Below are 20,669 nucleotides of genomic sequence, written 5' to 3'. Positions count from 1 at the left end.
CTTAAAAACAGTTCTTTTAGATCTTAGGTGACCATGTCTTACTGATACCATAGGAAATAAAACTAACACACACACACACACACACACACACACACACACACACACACACACACACATTCATTCTCTCTCTCTCCAAGCCTCTCTGTCTCATGTTTTAAACTGTCCATCTCAGTCAGGAAATGGTAGGTACCTATGCACTCTATGCCTGCATCTCCACCTTCCCTAAGAGCTACCAACCAACCCTTTGTCTCCTTATGACTGCTCTAATTCTATCTTAGTCCTGGGAAAGATAAATAACCTTTTCCAATCACTTGACCCTACCTTGATACCTTATCCAGTCTTCCAGTGATAACCATCAAGATGATTCCCATCATTGCTATTCTTTTAAACTTCTTTAATGAGTTTATTTCTTATTATCTTTTCCTCTAGCTTCATAATCTGATACTACCATGATTTCTCAGCATGTAACAAAGTAACCATCCTTTTTATCTACCAAAGATTCCCCTTCTCCAGTCTGAACAGGGCAGTCTGGGATCAGTATATGCTACAGGCCTTTAAATCACACCACAAGTTATTTACTAAGTACAACAAAGATCTGGGAATACAAAACAAACAAGCTCAGGAATGCATAGTGGAGGCAGTCCACTATATAGTAATACAGTCTGATAACTTCCTAAGGTAGTTATCTCAATGTTTCTCATTTAGCAGGCATCATGCTAAATAAGATTTGTCTACTTATTACTTTAAGAAGGGAAAAGAAAACTGCTACTTTACTTGCCCAGCATTCAGTTAGGCATTCATTAAACCTGAAATGTGAATCCTGGTCAGACTTTGTAACCTAAGATCTTAATCATCATGGCTCTGCTTCTGTCAAAGTATTAGCTTCAATTTCCCAGAGCCAAACACACAAATAGCAGATACAAGACATGTATTTGTTAAATGAACGAACTTGTAGTGTCAAAGTTGTCAAAATCTAATGGTATATTACATCAAAAGCAAAAACTTAGAGAACCTGGACTCTGTACCCAGCACATACAGCACAGTTCACAACCATCAGGAATTCCAGTTAGAGTATCTGACTTCTGTGGGTACTGGGCATTCACATGGTGCACAGACATGTAGGCAGGCACAACAATCATGCGTACAAAATAAAATTAAAATAAATTTTAAATAGCTCAAAAATATCTCAAAAATGTTTACCATCTTGAACAATTAGGGAAACGCAAATCAAAACAGCTTTGAGACTTCACCTTATTCTAGTCAAAAATAATAAAGATCATCAACAACAAACTAAAAACAAATGCTGGAGGGGATGTGTGGAAAAGTGAACCCTCACTCGGGTCAGTAGGATCGCAAACTTGTTCGTCCACTCTGGAAATCAGTATGAAGGAACCCTCGAAAGCTAAAAACAAGTCTACCATATGACCCAGCTACAGCATTCCCTGACATATACTCAAAGGACTCAACATCATACTGTACAGATACTTGTCTCAGCCAACTTCTTTGCACTCTCTCTTTTCACAATAGAGAAATCAAAACAACCTAACTGCCCTTCAACTAACAAATGATAAAGAAAATGTAATACATATACACTATGTGACACCATTCCTCTGTTTAAAAAATCAAATCAAGAAATTTGAAGGTAAATCTATGGAACTCATCATATTGAGTGAGGCAATCCAGACAGAAGGGCAAATGACGATAGGTTTTCGCTCATCTGCAATTCCTAGCTCCTCTAAGTCTACAGATATGAGTATATGGTAACTGCAGAAAACAAGGAAATAAAAGCAGGAAGGGGGAAGTGGCGTTAACACAGTCTAAGTGAATTCAAGGGGGAAATGGGGAAAATGGGACTTTAATTTGGGAGAGGTGCATGAATATAAAAGGGGAAGACAAACAATTATCAGAGAAGCCATAAGGGGTCATATTCTCTACCTAAAATGAAATATAGCACATATCAAGTCTGTGTTGTATGTGTACATGCATACATACATAGATTGTTTAAATGAAATTTTCCCACCTGGACTCACAGTGCTCCTCCCAAGAGCCATGGACTATCTTAAAACAAACAAATGGACAAACAAACATAAAAAAAAAAAGGAAGAAAACCCCTCTACTATGCATGAGAAGCCCCCTTTAAGTTGTTATCAAGATTGCATAAGAAATTTCCAAAATATGCTATTGCTGCTACCCGTTGAGCCACCCCAGAAGTGGAAGGTTAAAGCCCTATTGCCGAAGATAGCATCTACTTCAGACACAGGACCTAGAGAACACGCTTCCTTCACGAGAACCAGCTTTCCTGGTACCAGAAGACACCCATGCCAGCTTCCAAAGGAGGGAAGCGACCAACAGTGCTACCCAGATATGCCAACTATGAACCACAACAAAAACAAGCATGGGCATGGTAACTCTAAGGGTACAGTAGTAGCAACCAAAGACTCTTTCCTTAAGACCTTCTTATCAAGAGGGAAACCATGCCGGGTACTAGAAACCTAGCCAAATATCCAGGGCTAGTGAGGTCTTAGAGGAAAACTTACAACTTTCACCTTACTAAATCAGCAAAATCTAAATATTTACCCTTATACCATCAAGTATTAATTATCAGCTCTCATTAGAGAAACTTCTCTTTGCAACACAGATCATCACGGAAAACTATAAATCAAAATACAGAAAACAAGATTTCCAGTCCCAACTGATCCACCTATAACACAATTCCTGAGCTCTGGGGACATTTTTGGAAGAGAGAGTAAAAAGTTTTCTGAGAGCTGGAACACCAAGTTTGCTATGAGGCTGCAACTCCTAGAAACGTCAGAGGTGATGATCCACATGTGGAGAAGTCTCATCCACATAGCTCCCTTAACAAGACCTGCATATATATCAACAACACCAATGAGCATGCCAACATGGAATGGGGAAGCTCACAGACCCTCAACCCTAGTAAGTAATGGGCAACTGAGAAATGCTGAGAAGGAGAAATGGTCTTCTTCCCCAAGAAGAATTCAATTGGTTATAGAATACTAAGCCTGAGATCACATATGTACAAATAGCGTGTGTGTAATAACAACTAAAGAAAAAGTCATGGATCAGAGAGAGAGAGGGGGGGGGGTAGGTTGGCGAGAAGAGGGGAAATGATGTTTTTTAAATTTCAAAAAATAAAAATCTTATAAAAATATTTAGAGCCAAAAAATAAGAAAGAGAAAAAGAAAGAAACAATAGAAGCACTGTTGAGAAGAGGTGCAAGAAAACTATTTATTCTAAGCTTCCTCACCACAATGAAAGGGTACTTGTCTCCTTAGGAAGCCACAGCTAAGCAGACTGGGCTATAACCAGCTAACCAGGTAACCCTGTTGGCACTTGGATCTTGACCTTCTCAGCCCAAAACTGTAAGAATTGACTTTGTTCTTTAGAATTGATTCAATCTTAGGTATACTGTTATCACAGCACAAACAAACTAAAACACAATATGATGTTTTATAGGGCAGGAAACCTGTATGATTTTTGATTCTGTACTTTAAAAGAATTCTTCAAACTAACATACAAGAAGCTATTAACATAGATGGCCTGAAGAGTAGAAAAGATGACTTTCAAGATAGGAGGAGCTCAGCACAGTGGTGCTCACTTTTAATCCCAGGGGGAGTCAGAGGCAGGTGGTCTACTGAGATTACTACTAGGTCAGCCTGGTCTACATAATGAGTTACAGACCTGCCTGAACTACACAGTAAGACACTCCCACCAAAAAAATGGAAAAGGTATGAGGAGGGACAAAAAGCAATTCCAGAAACAAAATAGAAACACAATAATATACACAAGGCTATGGGTCCATAGGTATAAGACTTCTATAAGCAGTATCTGTTAATAAAATGAAAAAGGGCTTACAAAATATCAAATTGTCATTACAAGACTATTTTACAATGTTCAGACGCTGTAAAAAAATTTTTTTATATTGACAAAAGTTATTCATATTTCCAGAGGCCCATCCCAAGACTGTTTATCAAACTCTAGAAAGCTACTAGAATTATGTTCCTTTAAATATACCAAGGTGATCTTTTAACTTTTTTCTGTGCATTTGAAATCTTATAAAGGGGCTGCAGATATCACCTAGTCAGTAAAGTACTTGCCATGAAAGCATGAGAGTCTCAATTTGGATTCCCACTACCCCAGTGTAAGCCATAAAATCCACAGATGACACCACGCATGTGCAACCCTGTACGGACTGGTGTAGGCAGCATGATGTCTGGGGCTTACAAGCAAGCTAGTCTAGCCAATCAGAGAGCTCAGGTTGATAAATCAGACAAATAGGCTGGGGAGTTGATTCCGTAAATAAGAACACTTTCTATGTAAGCCTGAGGACCTAAATTCAAATCTCCAGCACCACACACACTCACACACACACAAAGCTAGGCATGGATGCACATGCCTCTAACCCCAGCACAGAAAGAGGAGAGTCAGAGACAAATGGACCCCTAAACTGAGCTTCTGTTCAGTGAGAGACTCTGTTTCAATATAATAGTAATAGATGAAGATGCCTAATGTCCTCCGTTGGCCTTTACATGGATGCAATTAGGCACATGCACCCACAGTCATGTGCATAACCACAGCACAAAAACATGTACCAAAAATTAAAATAAGGTGGAGACCATAGGGGACAGCATCAACCACTGATTAGTCTCTGACTGCCACACTTGAATATATGGATGGACACAAAGGTAGACACACAGATAGACATACACGCACACACACACGCATATGCACCAAATACAAAATCAGGAAGGAAGAAAAACTTCAAAAACTACCCAGAAAAACTATGACTATATATAGCTATATAGAGAGACTGACTATATATATATATATATATATATATATATATAAAACTATATATATATAAATGTATGTAATCTAATATCTAGCCTAATCTAATCAATGACTAACAGAAATCAGATCAATGGTTTCCTGGAGCAACAAGGTTAAGATTGAAAAGAAAAACAAGAAAATGTCAAGATGTTAAAATGTTCAATGTCTTGATTGGTACATAAGGCTACAAGATATATCTGTGCTTACATATCAAGGTTCCTTGAAGTGCATGCTTAAAACCTGTAAATGTTATAGTATAAGGGCCTTAATAAAGTTATATAGTATAAATAAACGTATAGCATAAATACCTTAATAAACTTACTAAATTGAAAAATACTTGGAAATGAAGGTTTCTAGGTTCCTCTCCCAAACACTACGAATCTAGGAACATTACTGAGAATAAGATAATCTGCACTTTTAAACACAAGGTCATGATGGCCTCTTCATTTTTAATGATCACAATTTATACTCTGGGATCTATTGACTGATCTAGCACAATGTCAAGGAATTACAATAATAATAATGATGAATCAAATATGAACAATAAAAGCAAAACTGCTACCTAGATAATCCTAATTCTCAAGTTTGAGAAATACTAAGTATATGTAATATGCACACATACATGCACCATACATGCACACACATGCTCCTACAGGTTATACTCACAGAACAATAATAAACTCTTATTATATATTACTCTATACACATTAACATTGCCAAGATTGAGAAACTGACTGAAGGCTCATCTCAAGTGAAGCTTCCAAAATTATTCATTTATGACTCCAGAGTAAAATGGAGCAGATTTAGCATGCTTGGGGCACAAAGGTGACCTCTAAAGTGCCACTAAGCCTGACCTCTTGAGCTTGGTTCTGTGCCAAACACAGTGAAAGGAGAAAACCGACTCTAACAAATTGTCCTCTCAACTCCACATGCACCCCCACCACAATAGATATAAACAGTCATACACAAATTTTAAAATTTTAAAAATAAAAAGGAGTCATCGTAACTTTTGATTACCAAGGGAGATATACTCTTAATATTCTTTGTAAAGTAAACATAGACTAAAACACAAATACATGAAGATGCAAAGCTAAAGCCCTACATAAAGTAAACAGGAGCAGCCTCCTGCTATTTTTTAAACACAGGTATACTTTGCTCTTCTCAGTTTTTAAAGTACTTTTAAAGTTACTGGCTACAAGTACATAATCTTTTAAGTCATCTATCTGATAAGGCACCATCTTTAGCCACCCAGAAATTACTGCATAACGCCCTAATCCAGGTTTCTATTCTGAAAGCATGGCAGACCAGTGTATGAAGATGCACAGGATTATATTAAAAGATAGAAATTTTAAGCATAATAAAATAAGACTTCCTGTGAGGACTGAGGCTACTAGAACCAAATCCAGAACCTGTAGATGCTAAGTTAACTGTGTTCTGCCACTAAACTGCATCCCCTCTCTCATAAACAGTTCTGTTTTGCTAAAATAGCAAGAGCATTTTCTGTATATTAGACCTAAGAAGAAGAAGCTGGGACTTTTGCTATCTTTCTCATTCTGCTTTTATTTAAAAGACGTTTGCAGAACTTTGGATTTGGGGCAGTGAGGAAAGAAAGGGACTTATGTAGTGAGGAGAAAAGGGGAAGGGAAAAAAATAAAAATCCTTCACCTTTTGTGAACACTAACTTAAAATGAGTGACACCTCAGTAGAAGGAGCAAGTGAAGATCTGAATCTATGTCTGACATCAAGCTTCAAGTTCTCAATCATGCAAAGGTGTACTTTCATTAAGATTCTGAACCAGAAAATGCCCCTCCCCCTCTCCTAGACTCTCTAGAAATCTGATGACACAAATGATCAAAAGAAAACAAACAAATAAAATAAAAACCCTACAAAACTATTCTTTTCAAAAGGTGAAACAGTCATTGGCTACTATTTTTTTTTTTGGACCAGCCCTGATTTTTATCTGGTTTTGAGGGTGACCTCTTCTGAAGATTACAAATATGGCCTCTCTAGCCCTACTAGCTTCTGGTGTGCAGAATAACTGAAGCCAAAAATAAGAAAAAGGCAACATGAACTTAACAGCCTTTATTTAAATCTTCTTTTCTCATACCAAGGCCGCAAACCCTTTTAACATCCTTACTTTTGACCAACAGCACTTTTTGACCACACAGTACAGAGAATGGAATCTACACATTTTTGTCTCAAAGCTCAGTAAAATGCATTAACAAATTTCAACTTTTAATAAAAATTTGAAGATAGCTTTTTAAGTCAAAATATGAAATTAGGCTTTCTGTCAGCAATTCAGTCAAGCAACACTACTGTCCAGTCTATGCTGAATATATATATATACCATCAAATTATATGTCTGAGGCCAACCTGCTCTACAACTAGCTTCATTCCAATCTGTCATAAAGTCCCAAGTTAACTCTCCTCCTGCTTCCTTAACACTTTGGTTGTTACAGTCCTTTAAACTGTCCTAAGGTCGGCTTGGAGTCCTCTGCTAAACTGACCTTGCTCTGCCACTAAGCTGCATCCCCGCTCTCATAAACAGTTTTGGTTTGCATTAATAGTAAGAGCATTTTCTGTAGATTGAACTTAATAATAAGAGTCTGGTCTAAGAGTCCTTCAAATATCCCAATAGATTATGTCTTTACCATAACTTTTCGTGTCCTTACCTACAAATTATCTCTAAACCAAAACCAGTACCTATAAATTGCTAAATTAGGAAAACATTCACCAAGTTCTCATAGTCACACAGAAACTTTGTTTTCAATTATGTAAGCCTGAGTGCAATGTGATATTTTTAATAACAGTATAAAGAGGGCCAAGCTCCATCGCTGCCCTATCACTGAATGGCACACTTTAGCATGTAAACTACCCATGTAGCTTCCATATTTCTTTGATAGTGCCATTCAAGCCCTATCTCCTCTAGTCTCATTCAGCTGGCTGTAATGAAGATTGTTTCTTGCCTCTACTCCCCCAACCCCACCATCCCCTACTCTTTCCCTTGCTGATTGGAGAAATAATGAATCCAGGAAGAAATTGTGCCCATCCTTCAGTCTCTCAAGATTCTACAAGTTGCAGTCCTGCTATATGCATGAATCCCAGAGTTTCCTCAACTTCTCACTACCTGAATGCACATAAATATGTTTTAAAAAAAATGCTTGTCACTCTAGATTACCTGTTCCTCTCCCCAGAGGCAATTGGAAAGAGCTTTCCTTTTCATCAAAATTAGAGAATTAAAATAAGTAACTCTCAAAGTTGAACTACTTAGCAATAAGCTTGCCAAGATTTAAGTAACAAGTAATGATTTCAGCAACTTAGCAAACATCTGGTCATCACAGATTCTAACCCTTCAACTGAAAGAAAGCAGATATGGAACAGTGTACTATAAAAAGTAACTTAGCAGAAAAAGAAATGTGTAAGAAAAAAGACTCAATTGCTTAGTTCATACTACATAAAAAGTACGAAGTGGAACTCTGGAGTGGAAAATATGAATGAGATGGCCTGTTCTTTTTCCAGCATGTGGGGGAGGAGAGGAAATGAAAAGGCTTAAGAGAAAAACAGACTACTAAAATTATTTTCAAAAATTAATTTCCTTAAACTTCTCCAGTCCGTGTCTGCCCAACCCCCTCCTTTTTCCAGGCACCGTTCCCATCCCTTTACACCTCCTCCGGGGGGCGCCCTCCGAGACCTTCTCTTTCCCTAATTCCTAAAAAATTAAACCCAAACCAAGCTCAGGATCTGTCTCGAGACTCGCCCGCCATCCACCGGCCTTCAGGGTTGAGCCGGGAGAAGGCGAAGCGAGCAGCACCACGTTTGCTGGAGCTGCTGCTGCTGCTGCTGCAGCCTCCGCCGCCGCCGCCTCCATCGCAGCCCCAGCCCAGGGCATCTTCTTCCTCCCTCCCTCCCTCCAGCTGCCCTCCCTGGCCGGCCCACGGAGAACCCGCGCCCAACTCGCTCAAACATCCCCACCCTGCTCGCCCGGCCTACACACCCACAAGGAGACCTCAACCCAGGCTGCTCGGGCGGGAGACCCGAGCAGGCAAGGCCTCGGGACCGAAGAGTCGAGGGCCGGAGGCCCAGAGGAGACGCAGGAAAGACTGGCCTCCAAGGCGGGTGAGGGCTGGGCTGGGACGGGGCGGCTCGGGCGACTCGGGCCTCAGAGGCCACGGTCCGCCCGCCCGCTCCCCCGGCCTGCCCGCCAAAGCGCAGGAAACGCCGCCGCCTCGGCTCCGCTCACGCTCAATTCAAACTGTCACCGAGGCCGCCTCCCCTCCCCTCCCCCCGGCCGCCGCGCCCCGGGCCCGCCGCCTCCCCGCCGTGCCGCTCGCCCCTCTAGCCCCAGGGCGTTCCCCGGCTGGTCCGGAGGTCGCCGAGTACCCGCGCGTCCCGAGCCGGAGCCGGGATCGCCGGCGGCCGGGGGCTGAGGCTCACCCATGGTGCTGCAGTTGACGCTCCTCTCCTCAGCAGCAGCGGATCTCGCACTGACCGACATCCCCTCCCCCTCCGCGACCAGCCCCGGCGCGGCGCAGCCGGCGGATTCTCCAAAACCTCCTACGCCGATTCCGCAGCGTAGCCGCCCAGCGTCACTGCCCCACTTACGCACACGGCAGCAGGCGGACTGCCCCACTGGCTCTCGCCCGCCCTGAGGCTTCCGGGCCGAGCCGAGGCGGCTACGCTCTCGCGAGATTACCCACCTCCGCGACCTGCCGCCCTGCTTCGTTCGCTCTGAGCGTGTTCTCCCTGGCGCCGCCGCCGATTTGCTGTGCCTCCTCAACCGCCATGTTTACATTGGCCGCGTCTGGGCACTTCCGTTGTCGTGGACAGTAGGGTCTTCAGTATTTTTTTTTTTCTCGACACTACCTCTACGGTTAACTGCGCTACTTTTGTCACTGAAAGTCCTGGGGATTTAGTGGGAGCGGTGACTGGGGCGCGAGGGCGGGGTCTTGCCCGAACTAAAGATGGCCGCCGCCAGTGCCTCCCCGCGCAATTTCACCTCAGGTTCTGGAGCAGCGGGAGCCGCGGGGTTGGCCCCCGCTTCTCCTTACGGAATTGGCGTAAGGCTGGGAGGCGCTGGTTAAAGAGCCAGCCAGCTCTTGGAAAATTGCCCTCAGGGTGGGGGCCCCCGGTTAGGCGGTTCTGCTGTGGAGCTGACGTCTTTGTGAAAGAGAAGAGACAGGCAGGTGTCTGTTCTCCTAGTTCTCCTGGCCACCCCATTTCCTCACTTCCGTGACTTTGTGGGTGGAAAGTGAGGTTAGGCCCTGCTTGCCTGGACACTTCCTTCTTGTCATGTCTGGTGGTCTGGCGCAGTCGAGAGACCGACTGCTGCAGTTTCATCACACTTGTTGACTCACCTTGGTCCCTGCTCGCCCTCTGGTTGAGGAAATGAATGGACGCATGAGAAAGAAACTCAGTAACAGTTGAGGATATCGGAAGGCGGGAGGTGTCGTCTTATACGGTCCTTAGAACCTTCCCTCCCTAGTGAGAGTGTTCTTAAGTCGCTATGAATGATCCTTCTTTCGTCCCTGCTTGAAACTGATGGTTCTGTAAAGTTGGTGCACAATTTAAGACATTTTGTATAAAGTTACTGTGAGCCCTAAAGAAATGTTCGTAGCAGCACAGCTCTGTCAGTGAAACAGTATCTACTAATGGAATCCCACATCGTTTAAAAAGTTGGTACACAGACTACTATGTGAATTCAGTGAAGTACAGCTATCAGCATTTATGGAGAACGCAATACTGAGGGGGAAGCAGGTTGCAAAAATTATCTAGTATAAGTAATGTTTTTAGAAAGGTTTTATTTTTTAAATGAGAAGCTGTGAAATCAAAGTGCAAAGGTCTCATAAATGATACATATCAAGTTTAAAATAATGGCTACTTTTACTGAGGACCAGAGGGAGTGTAACAGGAAGCGTTCCATTGTATCTTTTTATTTTCTGTCCAAGTAATCTGAAGAAAATGTGACAGCCAAAAGTTAAAATATGTTAAAATTAAGTATAGGGCACAAGGGTGTTCAATTTCCTGTGTGCTTGAAATACTTCCAAGTAGCCTTTTTTAAAGAAAGAAATTTTATCTAAAAATCCAATTATATTGTATCTTGATTTATGCTGTTCCTACACCTACATTTTTACATTTATCAATGTATCCCACCTTAGCTGCCAACCAATTATTGTGTTAAAGTTCTTTCATTAAGTTTCTGTCTCAAAAAAGGCAATATAGCCTGCCATTGGGCCGGTAGGGCACTACCTTTATCCCAGCACTCAGGAGACAGAGGCAGGCAGATCTCTGAGTTCGAGGTCAGCCTGGTCTACAGAGTGAATTCCAGGACAACCAGAGCTATACTGAGGGGGGAGGGGGTCGAATAAAAGAGCAGTATAGAAAATACAAGGTCTAGGAAGTTAGAGTGTTTGGGTTCAAATCCCAGCTCACATTATTAGGCACGTACGTGGCCAAGGACAGAAAAATTTCTTAACTTTCTATGATCAAGTTTCTTCCTCTACAAGTGTCTGAATTCAGTACACTAATGCATGCCCATTGCCTAGTAGAAGCTTACTGATATTTCTTACATGTAGTTAATTTATCATGATGAATTTATAGTGCAAAATTAAAATATTTTTATATAATTTAATAGTCTATAAAGAAAATATCTATCTTTGTAAGTAAATTTCTTTGAAGACAAGCTTTTAGTAGGATCTGAATCTTAAGAGATTAGTGAATTGTGAGCTTTGTCATTTCCTGGAAATGGATAAATTCTCAATATAAATAATGTCAAAGGTACATTTGTGCTGTCATACTAAGTTCACCCCAAATAATAACGTCAGTGTGTTCTATTGAAAATGCATGGTAAATTACAGGAAATGAGTTTATACCATGTAGAGTTTTCTCAGAAAGAGATTCAGTTTCCAATTATGCTCATTTTATGATCTGTTGTGTGTCCTTGTTAACAAAATAATGCCTAGACGTTAACCTAATTCAGAGAGAGTCTTGAAAAAGAAATTTCTGGGCTTAGCATGCAGGAAATTTCCAATATATATTTACAATGTACACATCCAGTAAACTACCAGCTTCATCAAGTGCTTATTTCCCTAGTCAGCTCTTCTTTCCACTTTCAACAACAACCTCCTCAGAATTTCTGCATTATTTTCAAGTCATCTTTCACTTATTTTCAGAAAAAAGAAAAAAATATATAAACCAATGGATTGTTTCCTCATTCACAAGCCTGCCTGCACAGGCATCCGACTTGGCACCAGGAACTGGATACTCCCTTACCCCCTACCATCTCCGAAGCACATATTTCTGTCTCTTCAGGAACTTCTCTCAACAGATATTTTATTCCACTCAATAAGCTTCAGGATTTTATCCCTATCACTCTACCTTAGGTCATCAGTACTCAGTTTTTCGATAGAGTGGACCTTTTTTTCTTTATTAAATCAACTTCTCTGCAGTATTAGATAGTAGTAATCATGGTTTTCTGAATATATATCATTTGATTTGTAAAACTACACTTTCCTGGTTTTCCTCCTAGATCTCTACCTTTTTGTTTGTTTGTTTGTTTGTTTGTTTTAATCTTTCACTCTAGGATCATCTGCCTATCGCTTAACACCTAGAAGTTGTTCAAATTGATCTGTATTTTCACTTTATATATAGGACTTGTTCCTATTTTCACTTTGTGTGTGTGTGTGTGTGTGTGTGTGTGTGTGCGTGCGCGCGCACTATGTATTATATGTTTATTAATCATGTGTGTGCATGACACCCAAAGAGGCCAGAAGAGGCCATCACATCCCTGAGACTGTAGTGCCAAAGATTAGGAATTGCCATGAGTGCTGAGAATGGAAAGTAGGTCCTCTGGAAGATCAGCCTGAAACCGTAACTACTGAGGCATCTCACCAGATCCCTGTCTCATGATTTAAAAAGTCATTTATTAGTAGTATATTACTGTGTATATGTGCATATAACATATGTGCAGAAGTCAGAGGACTTTGAGGAATCTGTTCTATCATTTCACCATTGATTCCATCCCTGAAACTCATAAGGCTTCCCAGCAAGTGTTTTCATCCCCTGCACCATCCCGAATCCCATTTCACCTTTAACAGTCCTCTTGTGTCTTGTTGGCTTCTGAGATCATATGTGTGCTGATGACTCCTAAGTATAAGTTTCAAGTCTACTTCTCCCTTTTAAGAATAAAGTTCACATACCTTTAAAATGTCTATCCTACATAGTCCAAGGTATTTCAAAATAACATCTGAAACTAAACTTCTCATTTCATTTTGTCTATGTTTGCTTCAGATCTCTAGATGGTATCATCATCATTCCAGTGACTATTGCTTCATGATTTATAACTCATTCTTCTATATCCATAGTGACCATTCTAAGCCTTAACTAGATCAGTCTGTTTAGTCTTTATACCAGAAGGTGTACATGATATATTTCCTCATTTCTGGCCTGCTCACTGTTTCTCTCTCTCTAGACTCTAGCAAGACTTGCTGACCCTCTGTCTGTAATACTCTAACATTCCATTTCCTTTTCTGCACTCATGCTTTTTTTATTTTTCCTTTCAGTATCAGTTTGACCATTATTTCTCTAAAAGTCTTTTTCTGATCTCCCATGATTGGGTGACATGCCCTCTAAACTTCTATAGTTTCTTGTATTTACTTTCAAATTGTGCTAATAGTACATTTTTGTAAATATTTGTCTCCCTTCCAGTGGAGTACAAACTCTTTAAGAGCAGGGATTCTTGGTAACATAGATAGCCCCACATAGGGTACAGTGTTCACTACTTAATTCGGCAGCTATTTCCTGAGGGATAATTGTGTAGTAGGCACTAATATAGTACTACATATTGAATGAGGAATCCCAACAGTGAGTAGGGAACTGTGTCTCTGACAATGTGGGAGCTGGAGGTCAATATTTTAACATACTAATACTGACTTTTAAAGGCAATATTAAACTGATTATGAGGCTTTATTCTCTATTAAATCTGTTTCTCATAAAAATACACTAGTATTTTTCAGTATGATAATTGTAACACGTTAAATGCAATAAATAAATAAATAATTAGCTGTTTCTTATCAAGCTCGACATTTTTAGCTGCCAAAATATAAAGCAGTGATGTCCCAAACTAATTTTTATTGCTTTGAAGATACAGATATTTTTCATAAGCTGTGCTTTGTGTTGACATAGATTATTATATTTTAATGTATTTTAGATATTTGTGAATTGAATTAGAAAATAATCTAAACTTTCTCGGTTTTAATTTCAAATAAAGTAGCTCGGGGTTGGGGATTTAGCTCAGTGGTAGAGCGCTTGACTAGCTAGCGCAAGGCCCCGGGTTCGGTCCCCAGCTCCGGAAAAAAAAGAAAAAAAAAAAAAAAAACAAATCAAATGAAGTAGCTCATGTATTCCACATAGGCAGTATACCTTAGCATCCTCAGTGACTTGAGTAATAGCAAGGTGCTGTGTGAGGAAACATGTGAGCCCTGCTGCAGAGGCATAGGTAATGCATGCCAGGTGTCTGTTGTTCACCAGTGACTTCCACTTTACCAGCACTCCAAGACAACTACTTAGGACACTTTGAAATGCTGTGCTTCTCTGTGTAGTCTAGGCTGATCTTCGACTAACAATCCTCCTGCCTCATTCTTGCTAGTGCTGAAATGGCACATGTGCTTCCCCACACCTAGTGCATAGGAATTCTCTCCCTCTCTCTCCCCCCTCTACCTTCTTTTCCCTTGCCCTCCCAAGACTCTATCCCTCTGGAACCAAGAGAAAAGAAAGGAAAATAGAAAAAGAGACGTCCTTAAGCTGCTTTTGTCAGTCTGTTTTATCACAGCATCATCAACAACAAAAAACTAATGTGTGTACCGTCCAGACAATCACTTTAAGTTTTCATGAAATCTGAGTGTAGATTAAATAATTGTAATTAAATAGCATAGTGCCAGAAGAAAGTCGGGGTGAGCTCAGACAAGCTTATTAAAATAATTGAAAATTTGTGGTGTTTGACAAACAAAAGGGAATAGATACTGATTTATCCCTATATGGATTAAGAATCTGAAGTACAAGATGGGACATTTTTGAGGTTAATGAACAAAAAATAGAGAAAAATAAAACCCCATACTTTAAAGATGAAACATTGTAGAAGAAAAGCCAAAATACACAGCAAGAAGAGAGAGGGAAGGAAAAGCAGGGAGATTTCAGCTTCATTCCAGAGAGTTGAAAAAATGGAAAAAATATCAGAACAACCTCCATTCTTAACCTCTACCTATTTTTCCCACCAGCCAAGAAGAGAGTGGGTAAAATCATAGCACAGAAATAGGATGTCCCAGAAGTCCAAATTTATCTCAATTTATCACTGAAGTCTCAAGGAATGTTCACATCCCAGCCTTTTTTACAAACGTATTTCTCATACATATGAGAATCCCTCTGTTCCTTGAGGGCCCCACATCCCTGGCAATAGACTGGCAGTGCAGTTGCCTCTGGGACAGGAACGAGAATAAAGCACTTACCTTGTTTTTCATTATGATTTGTTTGACATCAGTACCTTGTTTTAGAGCTATCAAGGAAAAAAATCCAAAGTTTATAAAATCTATTGCAAGTGGAAAAGGCCATTGCTGCCAACTCCCTTTGGCATTTCCTACCACTGAATCAGAAATTGACTGAAATAGGAAATAGGTCCACATGGTTCTATCTATGGGAAACCAGCTGCCTGCAGCAACTAGGCTCAATATATTGACTTTGGCAATGGCTGAACACTTCCTGCTAAATAATACAAAAGTGAACTGAACTTAACTAAGTTTATAAGGATGTAATAGGTTAGCAGTTGACCATCATTTTATAAGCAGTAGGCACTAGCCCTGTTCTTTTCTAGCTGACCTATTACATCCCTATAAACCATGATTAGTGACTGATGAGTTTTCTGAAGGTATACCTGAGAGAATAAGGGGAAATTTAAAGTGGAAGCAAATGCCTTGACATTTTTGTTAGTCTAGTCTGTTTCTTTTAAGTGAGCAATTGCATTACAGTACCATGGAGACTGAGACAAGTCAAACTGTTAGTAACAATATTGTGTCACTGCTGCCCTTTTTTGTGAGGCTCCTAACAACTTCAGAGACTGTGTTGTGTGTATGTGTAAGCACATACATATATGTGTTTTCATGTGAGTCCACATACATGTGTGTATATGTACAAAGACCAGAAGTCAATAGGTGTCTTCCTCAGTCTTTTCTCCATCTTATTTTGTTGAGGCTGAATCAAGTGGCTCCACTGGCAATGAGAAGAAGCCCCAGAGACTCTCTGTCTCAGCATCTCCAGCACTGAGATTGCAGGCATATGGACCATGCCTCATTTTTGTTTTTGTTTTCTTGAGACAGGGTTTCTCTGTGGAACCCGGACTGTTCTGGAGTTCACTCTGTAGACCAGACTGGCCTCAAACTCACAGAGATCTGTATGCCTCTTGCTGGGATTAAAGGTGTATTGCCATTACCACCTGGCCCAAATCTGTGTTTTTAGTGTGGGTTCCTCACATTTTCATGACAAGCACTTTACCAACTAAGCCATCTCTCCAGCCCCCCAACTTAGAGACTTACTGTATCATTAGCCATTTTGTGTTGATTGGACTCTACTCTAGAGAGGTACTTAAGCACCTGACAAAAAGTAAGAGGCAAGTAATAGTATTCATGATTGCTACCCATAATGTGATTTCATTCCATGAATCAAATGATTCCATGAATCAAATGACTTGTCTTGTTTATCTTAATACTTTTTCGTATTTTATTTGTTCCAGAAAATTTGTAGTAAGTAATAACATTATGCATTGAACACTAAAGATTGAAGAGACTTCATGAAATGAAAATAATGACCATCTTTTTCATCCAAAATGATAGTAATATCACAGTTGACAGTAGTGCTTGCTTATCTATTCAAGTTCCTGACCCCAAAGGCTCTCTCTATGTGTGTCCTTCACTTAGTCTCAGAGTTAGAAGGTTAGAGGACCTCATACTCTCAATCAGCTACCCACCAAGTGCAGAACTGCCTTTTCATAGCTCATATCCTGCCTACTATTGAAGTTATGAGTGTGAGCATTTAAGGGAAGCAGCTGTATCGCAGATGATGATATTACTGTAGCTCCGGAGTGCACATATGCCACGGGTGTAACTCCCTTTCCCTTTCATGATTCTCAACACACAAACGAACACTTCTGGAATTAGTTTCTGATAAAAGTATTCATTTAATTGTTATTGTCTCAAAATAATCTTGGGCTTTGAGCTAAATATAAGTGATTTAAATTTTTCCCAGTGGCCACTAGCTTTAAAATCTAGGTGTCTGCAAATTGTTGAGTAGATCTCTAGATGCTGAGATAGATTAAATCTTAACTATCTGATATAGAACTTAGTGTCTCATACAGGGCCTAATATAGCACTCAAGTTTATTGGGAATAATTGCATATATTTTGAGGTTCTTATGCGACTTAGTAAACTAAATAAAATGGAAATGGCAATATCAAAAAATACAAAGAACAAAAAAGTAGAACATGAATATTACAAATAAGGAGATTATCTTTGGGTTTGCTTCTTAAATTGTTCCCAACTTCCTTTGCACATACATGCAAAAACATTAGAGAAAAAATAAACACAAACAAGAGAATAGTCCTTTGGTAAATAGTCTTCCTGTGAATTTTGCATGACAACTCTCTCTTCTCTTCTCTTCTCTTCTCTTCTCTTTTCTCTTTCTGTTCTGTGACACTGAAATGAAAGGCTCAGTTGATCACATTGGGAGTGTGCTAACCTGCCTTACTTTAGTCAGGTCTTCTAGGCCATGCTTCTCCTGATCACTTAGTTGAGTCAGTTCTGACTCAGCTCCCATGGTTTACTAATCTGATAGTAAAGAGACTTACCAGGCCAAAATGGGAAGAAAACAAATGAGAAAGATCAGAAAAGGAAAATCCTCTTTAGACCCCTGACAGACTCTCCTCTGCTTTTATTCTCAACATGCAAAAATATCCAGCAAAGCAGCCTTGATTTTACAAGTAAATTGTTAAAGGAAAAGAAATAGGCCAACCATTCCAGCTACCTTGGCTATGAGTTCTGGGTGAGTCACTTCTTTAGGAAATGAAAAGAATGTCAAGTATGTGAAGGTTGCTGATGAGGCTGCAGGCCGTAATTTCAGGTTTCCTTCCTGCTTCTTGAGGAAGCACACACATCAAATTTACTGAGGGTTGGGAAAACAGAGTGGTCAAGAGGGACTCGGTGAAAGGGTAGATGCCTTTTAGCTACTGGGTTAGTCCAGGTTCATTTAATTATGTGACCCAGAAGGAGTGTCTGCCTGGTAGCGCAGGCCTATAATACTAGTTATGTGGAAGCTGTCACACGAGGATGTCTGAACAGCTTAGCGGGAATTTGTCTCCAAAAATAATCAAAATAAAAGTCCTAGAAGGGACAGAGAAGTGGCTCAGTGGCAAGACAGCTTGCCTGGCATATGCAATCTCTAAGTGCAAGCCTTAGTATTACAGAACAACATATTTAATAAGCTCAAAATGATCTACTAAAGGGAGACGTGTTTTCCCATCAATCCAAGAAAGAAATATTTGAGAAAATTTGAGGGGAAGAAATTATTGCTTTTACTTTTACTATTTTATTGTGAAAAAGTAGAAAATGATTCAGTGGAAAATATTTTGACCTGTAGTTTTTTGGCAAAATGTGTTACAACAAAGCACAAAACAAAACAAAACAAAACAAAAAGACCAAAGATGTGGCCATAGAAATGTCTCAGCAGGTAAGAGTGCAAGTCAGATAACTGATCCATATAAATGGTGGGGATTGGGGGGTGAAACTCTACAAATTGTCTTCTAATTTCCATTCATGTGCTGTGATACGTAATTAGCAATATATACTAAGTACACATACATTCTAGTCAAAACAAAAACCCTAAAAGTATAAATAATTATTTTTCATAAACCTCCCAAAATCCTTGGTTTCCCCAAGGTTCAGAGTAAACAATCTGATTAAATAAACAGCAACAAGGCAGGGCAATACAAGCAGTGAGAGATGGATAGGCCAGAGGTGCAGAGAGAGGGACTACCTCAGCTTCTTAACACTGGGCTCAGCAAAGCAGGTGACACAGCCTTTAGTGACTTTCACAGTCTGGGAGGGTTGCCATGATGAAATACCATACCACAATGTGAATGTTGTCCATGAATCTATTTTTTACAGTTGTAGAAGCTAAAAGGCCAAGATGAATTGTGTTAATAAGCTAGCTTTTCCTGAAGCTTCTCGCCTTGGTTTACAGATGCCTGACTTTTCCGTGTCTCTTTGCTCTGCGTGTGCACGTTGTTGATGTCTTTGTACATCCAAACATCTTTGTCTTATTAGGATACCAGTCAGACAGGGTTAGGACCCCTTTAACAACATGTTTCTTAATAACTTAATCTCCATTTTAAAGGCTCTGTCTTGAAATACATTCTCACCCTGAAGCACCAGGTAAATTAAAGGATTGTAGTTCTTGAGGGACACAACTCATGCTGTAACATTCTCCATTCAAGTTAACAAAGGCCGGTCAGTACAAGTACTTACCAATTTTCTAGAAATTTGTCCTAGAAAAAAATATCTAGTACACATGCCAAAATATGAGTACATACTTAAGAATGTTCACTACCCCCTTGAGTCAAAGAGCAAAAAATAATAAAGCGACCAATTATTCATTAACAACATGTTTATATCATTAAATTAGAATCCAACTGAGGAAATAGAACAGTGAGTCTATATACACTGCTAAGTCAAATTTAAAATTGCAGAACACTATATAATGTACACTATGATTTAAAATTAAATATTCGAACATACCTAGCTAAACGTCACCCTGTCAAGAATGACTACCTCCAAGGTATAAACTTTGGGATGGAGCCTTGTACTTTTTATCTGTCCATTTGTGTAGTTGGAATACCTCAATAGACATGTTGTTTTGAATTAAAAGTGAAATTGATAATTCTTAAATTCTCCTCTACACACTTAGGTAGATAGGATTCCAGTCTCTAAAGTTTGACAATACATTTTCAAAGCTTCATTTATTGAGCATCAAGTAGCTCCCCATCAACATCTTTGAGCACTTTCCCAGATAGTATACTTGAATTCTTGGAAGAACTTCTCTAGGCAAGTGTTATTATTGCTGCTCTATTGTAGTACACCGTGGAAAGCACATCGTAGGAGAGTCAGGTGATTTTCAAAATTTGCAGAGAATAAACCACAAAGTCAACTCTTGTTGGCTTTGTACTGTTGACTTACAAAATTACTTCTGTTTTATATACAGGATATAGAAAACTATCCAAAGTTTGACATTATCTTAGAATATCATTTACTGGTCTCTATTCCCTCAGCAAACATCACTTCTAAATCTAAAAGTATGGAAGTACTTAAATCTATGTGGCAGCCACTAGTCGGATGCATTTGTTAGAGCCATAAGGAGCTCAACAGTAATTGGTGAGTAGAAAAAGTCCATTGTCTTGAGTTCCTGTGGCACTAAAATAAAGAGTACGAGGAGAGATGTTTTATGTACCCCTTATTGTAGGCAGGACAGACTTTCCTTTGGAATACTAACATAGTAGTAGTGAGGTCTGTAACCTCACTTATCAAAAGAAAGTGGCTTTGACGGATTGTGAACGTTAATGACCATCTTTGTTTAAATGTACACATACTCATTGTTCCCAGTGAACACTGAGGACTTTGTACAGTGGCAGGAAGAGTACTTGTAGAGAACCTGAAGCAGCAGAACCCTTGGTCCCTTTATTTCCTGAGATCTTATCTCTCTCCTACAGCACTTTGCCTCCAGTTTAT

The 20,669-nt window shown here is 39.8% G+C and overlaps 1 protein-coding gene and 1 long non-coding RNA gene across 9 annotated transcripts in view; one reads left to right on the top strand and one right to left on the bottom strand.

Moving 5' to 3' along the window:
* Positions 1 to 9,471, bottom strand: part of Septin7 (septin 7) — a 63,261-nt gene extending 53,790 nt beyond the window's left edge. For 2 of the 6 annotated variants that reach the window (XM_087563578.1, XM_087563576.1), the window contains exon 1: positions 9,286 to 9,337. Coding sequence is in view for 2 of the 6 variants with exons in the window: in NM_022616.2 (NP_072138.2) it covers positions 3,305 to 3,306; positions 9,286 to 9,346 (63 nt within the window). In the remaining 4 variants the exon portion in view is untranslated. 6 annotated transcript variants of the gene reach the window in all.
* Positions 9,472 to 9,554: 83 nt separating this feature from the next.
* LOC108351664 (uncharacterized) overlaps positions 9,555 to 20,669 on the top strand; it is a 47,871-nt gene continuing 36,756 nt past the window's right edge. For all 3 annotated transcript variants that reach the window (XR_015627082.1, XR_015627081.1, XR_015627083.1), the window contains exon 1: positions 9,555 to 9,677. This is a non-coding gene — a long non-coding RNA (uncharacterized LOC108351664). The remainder of the gene's footprint in view (positions 9,678 to 20,669) is intronic.

Source organism: Rattus norvegicus, chromosome 8 (assembly GCF_021556685.1).
Source record: "Rattus norvegicus strain SHRSP/BbbUtx chromosome 8, alternate assembly SHRSP_T2T, whole genome shotgun sequence".
Taxonomy (NCBI): domain Eukaryota; kingdom Metazoa; phylum Chordata; class Mammalia; order Rodentia; family Muridae; genus Rattus; species Rattus norvegicus.
This window is presented reverse-complemented; position numbering and strand designations above follow the sequence as displayed.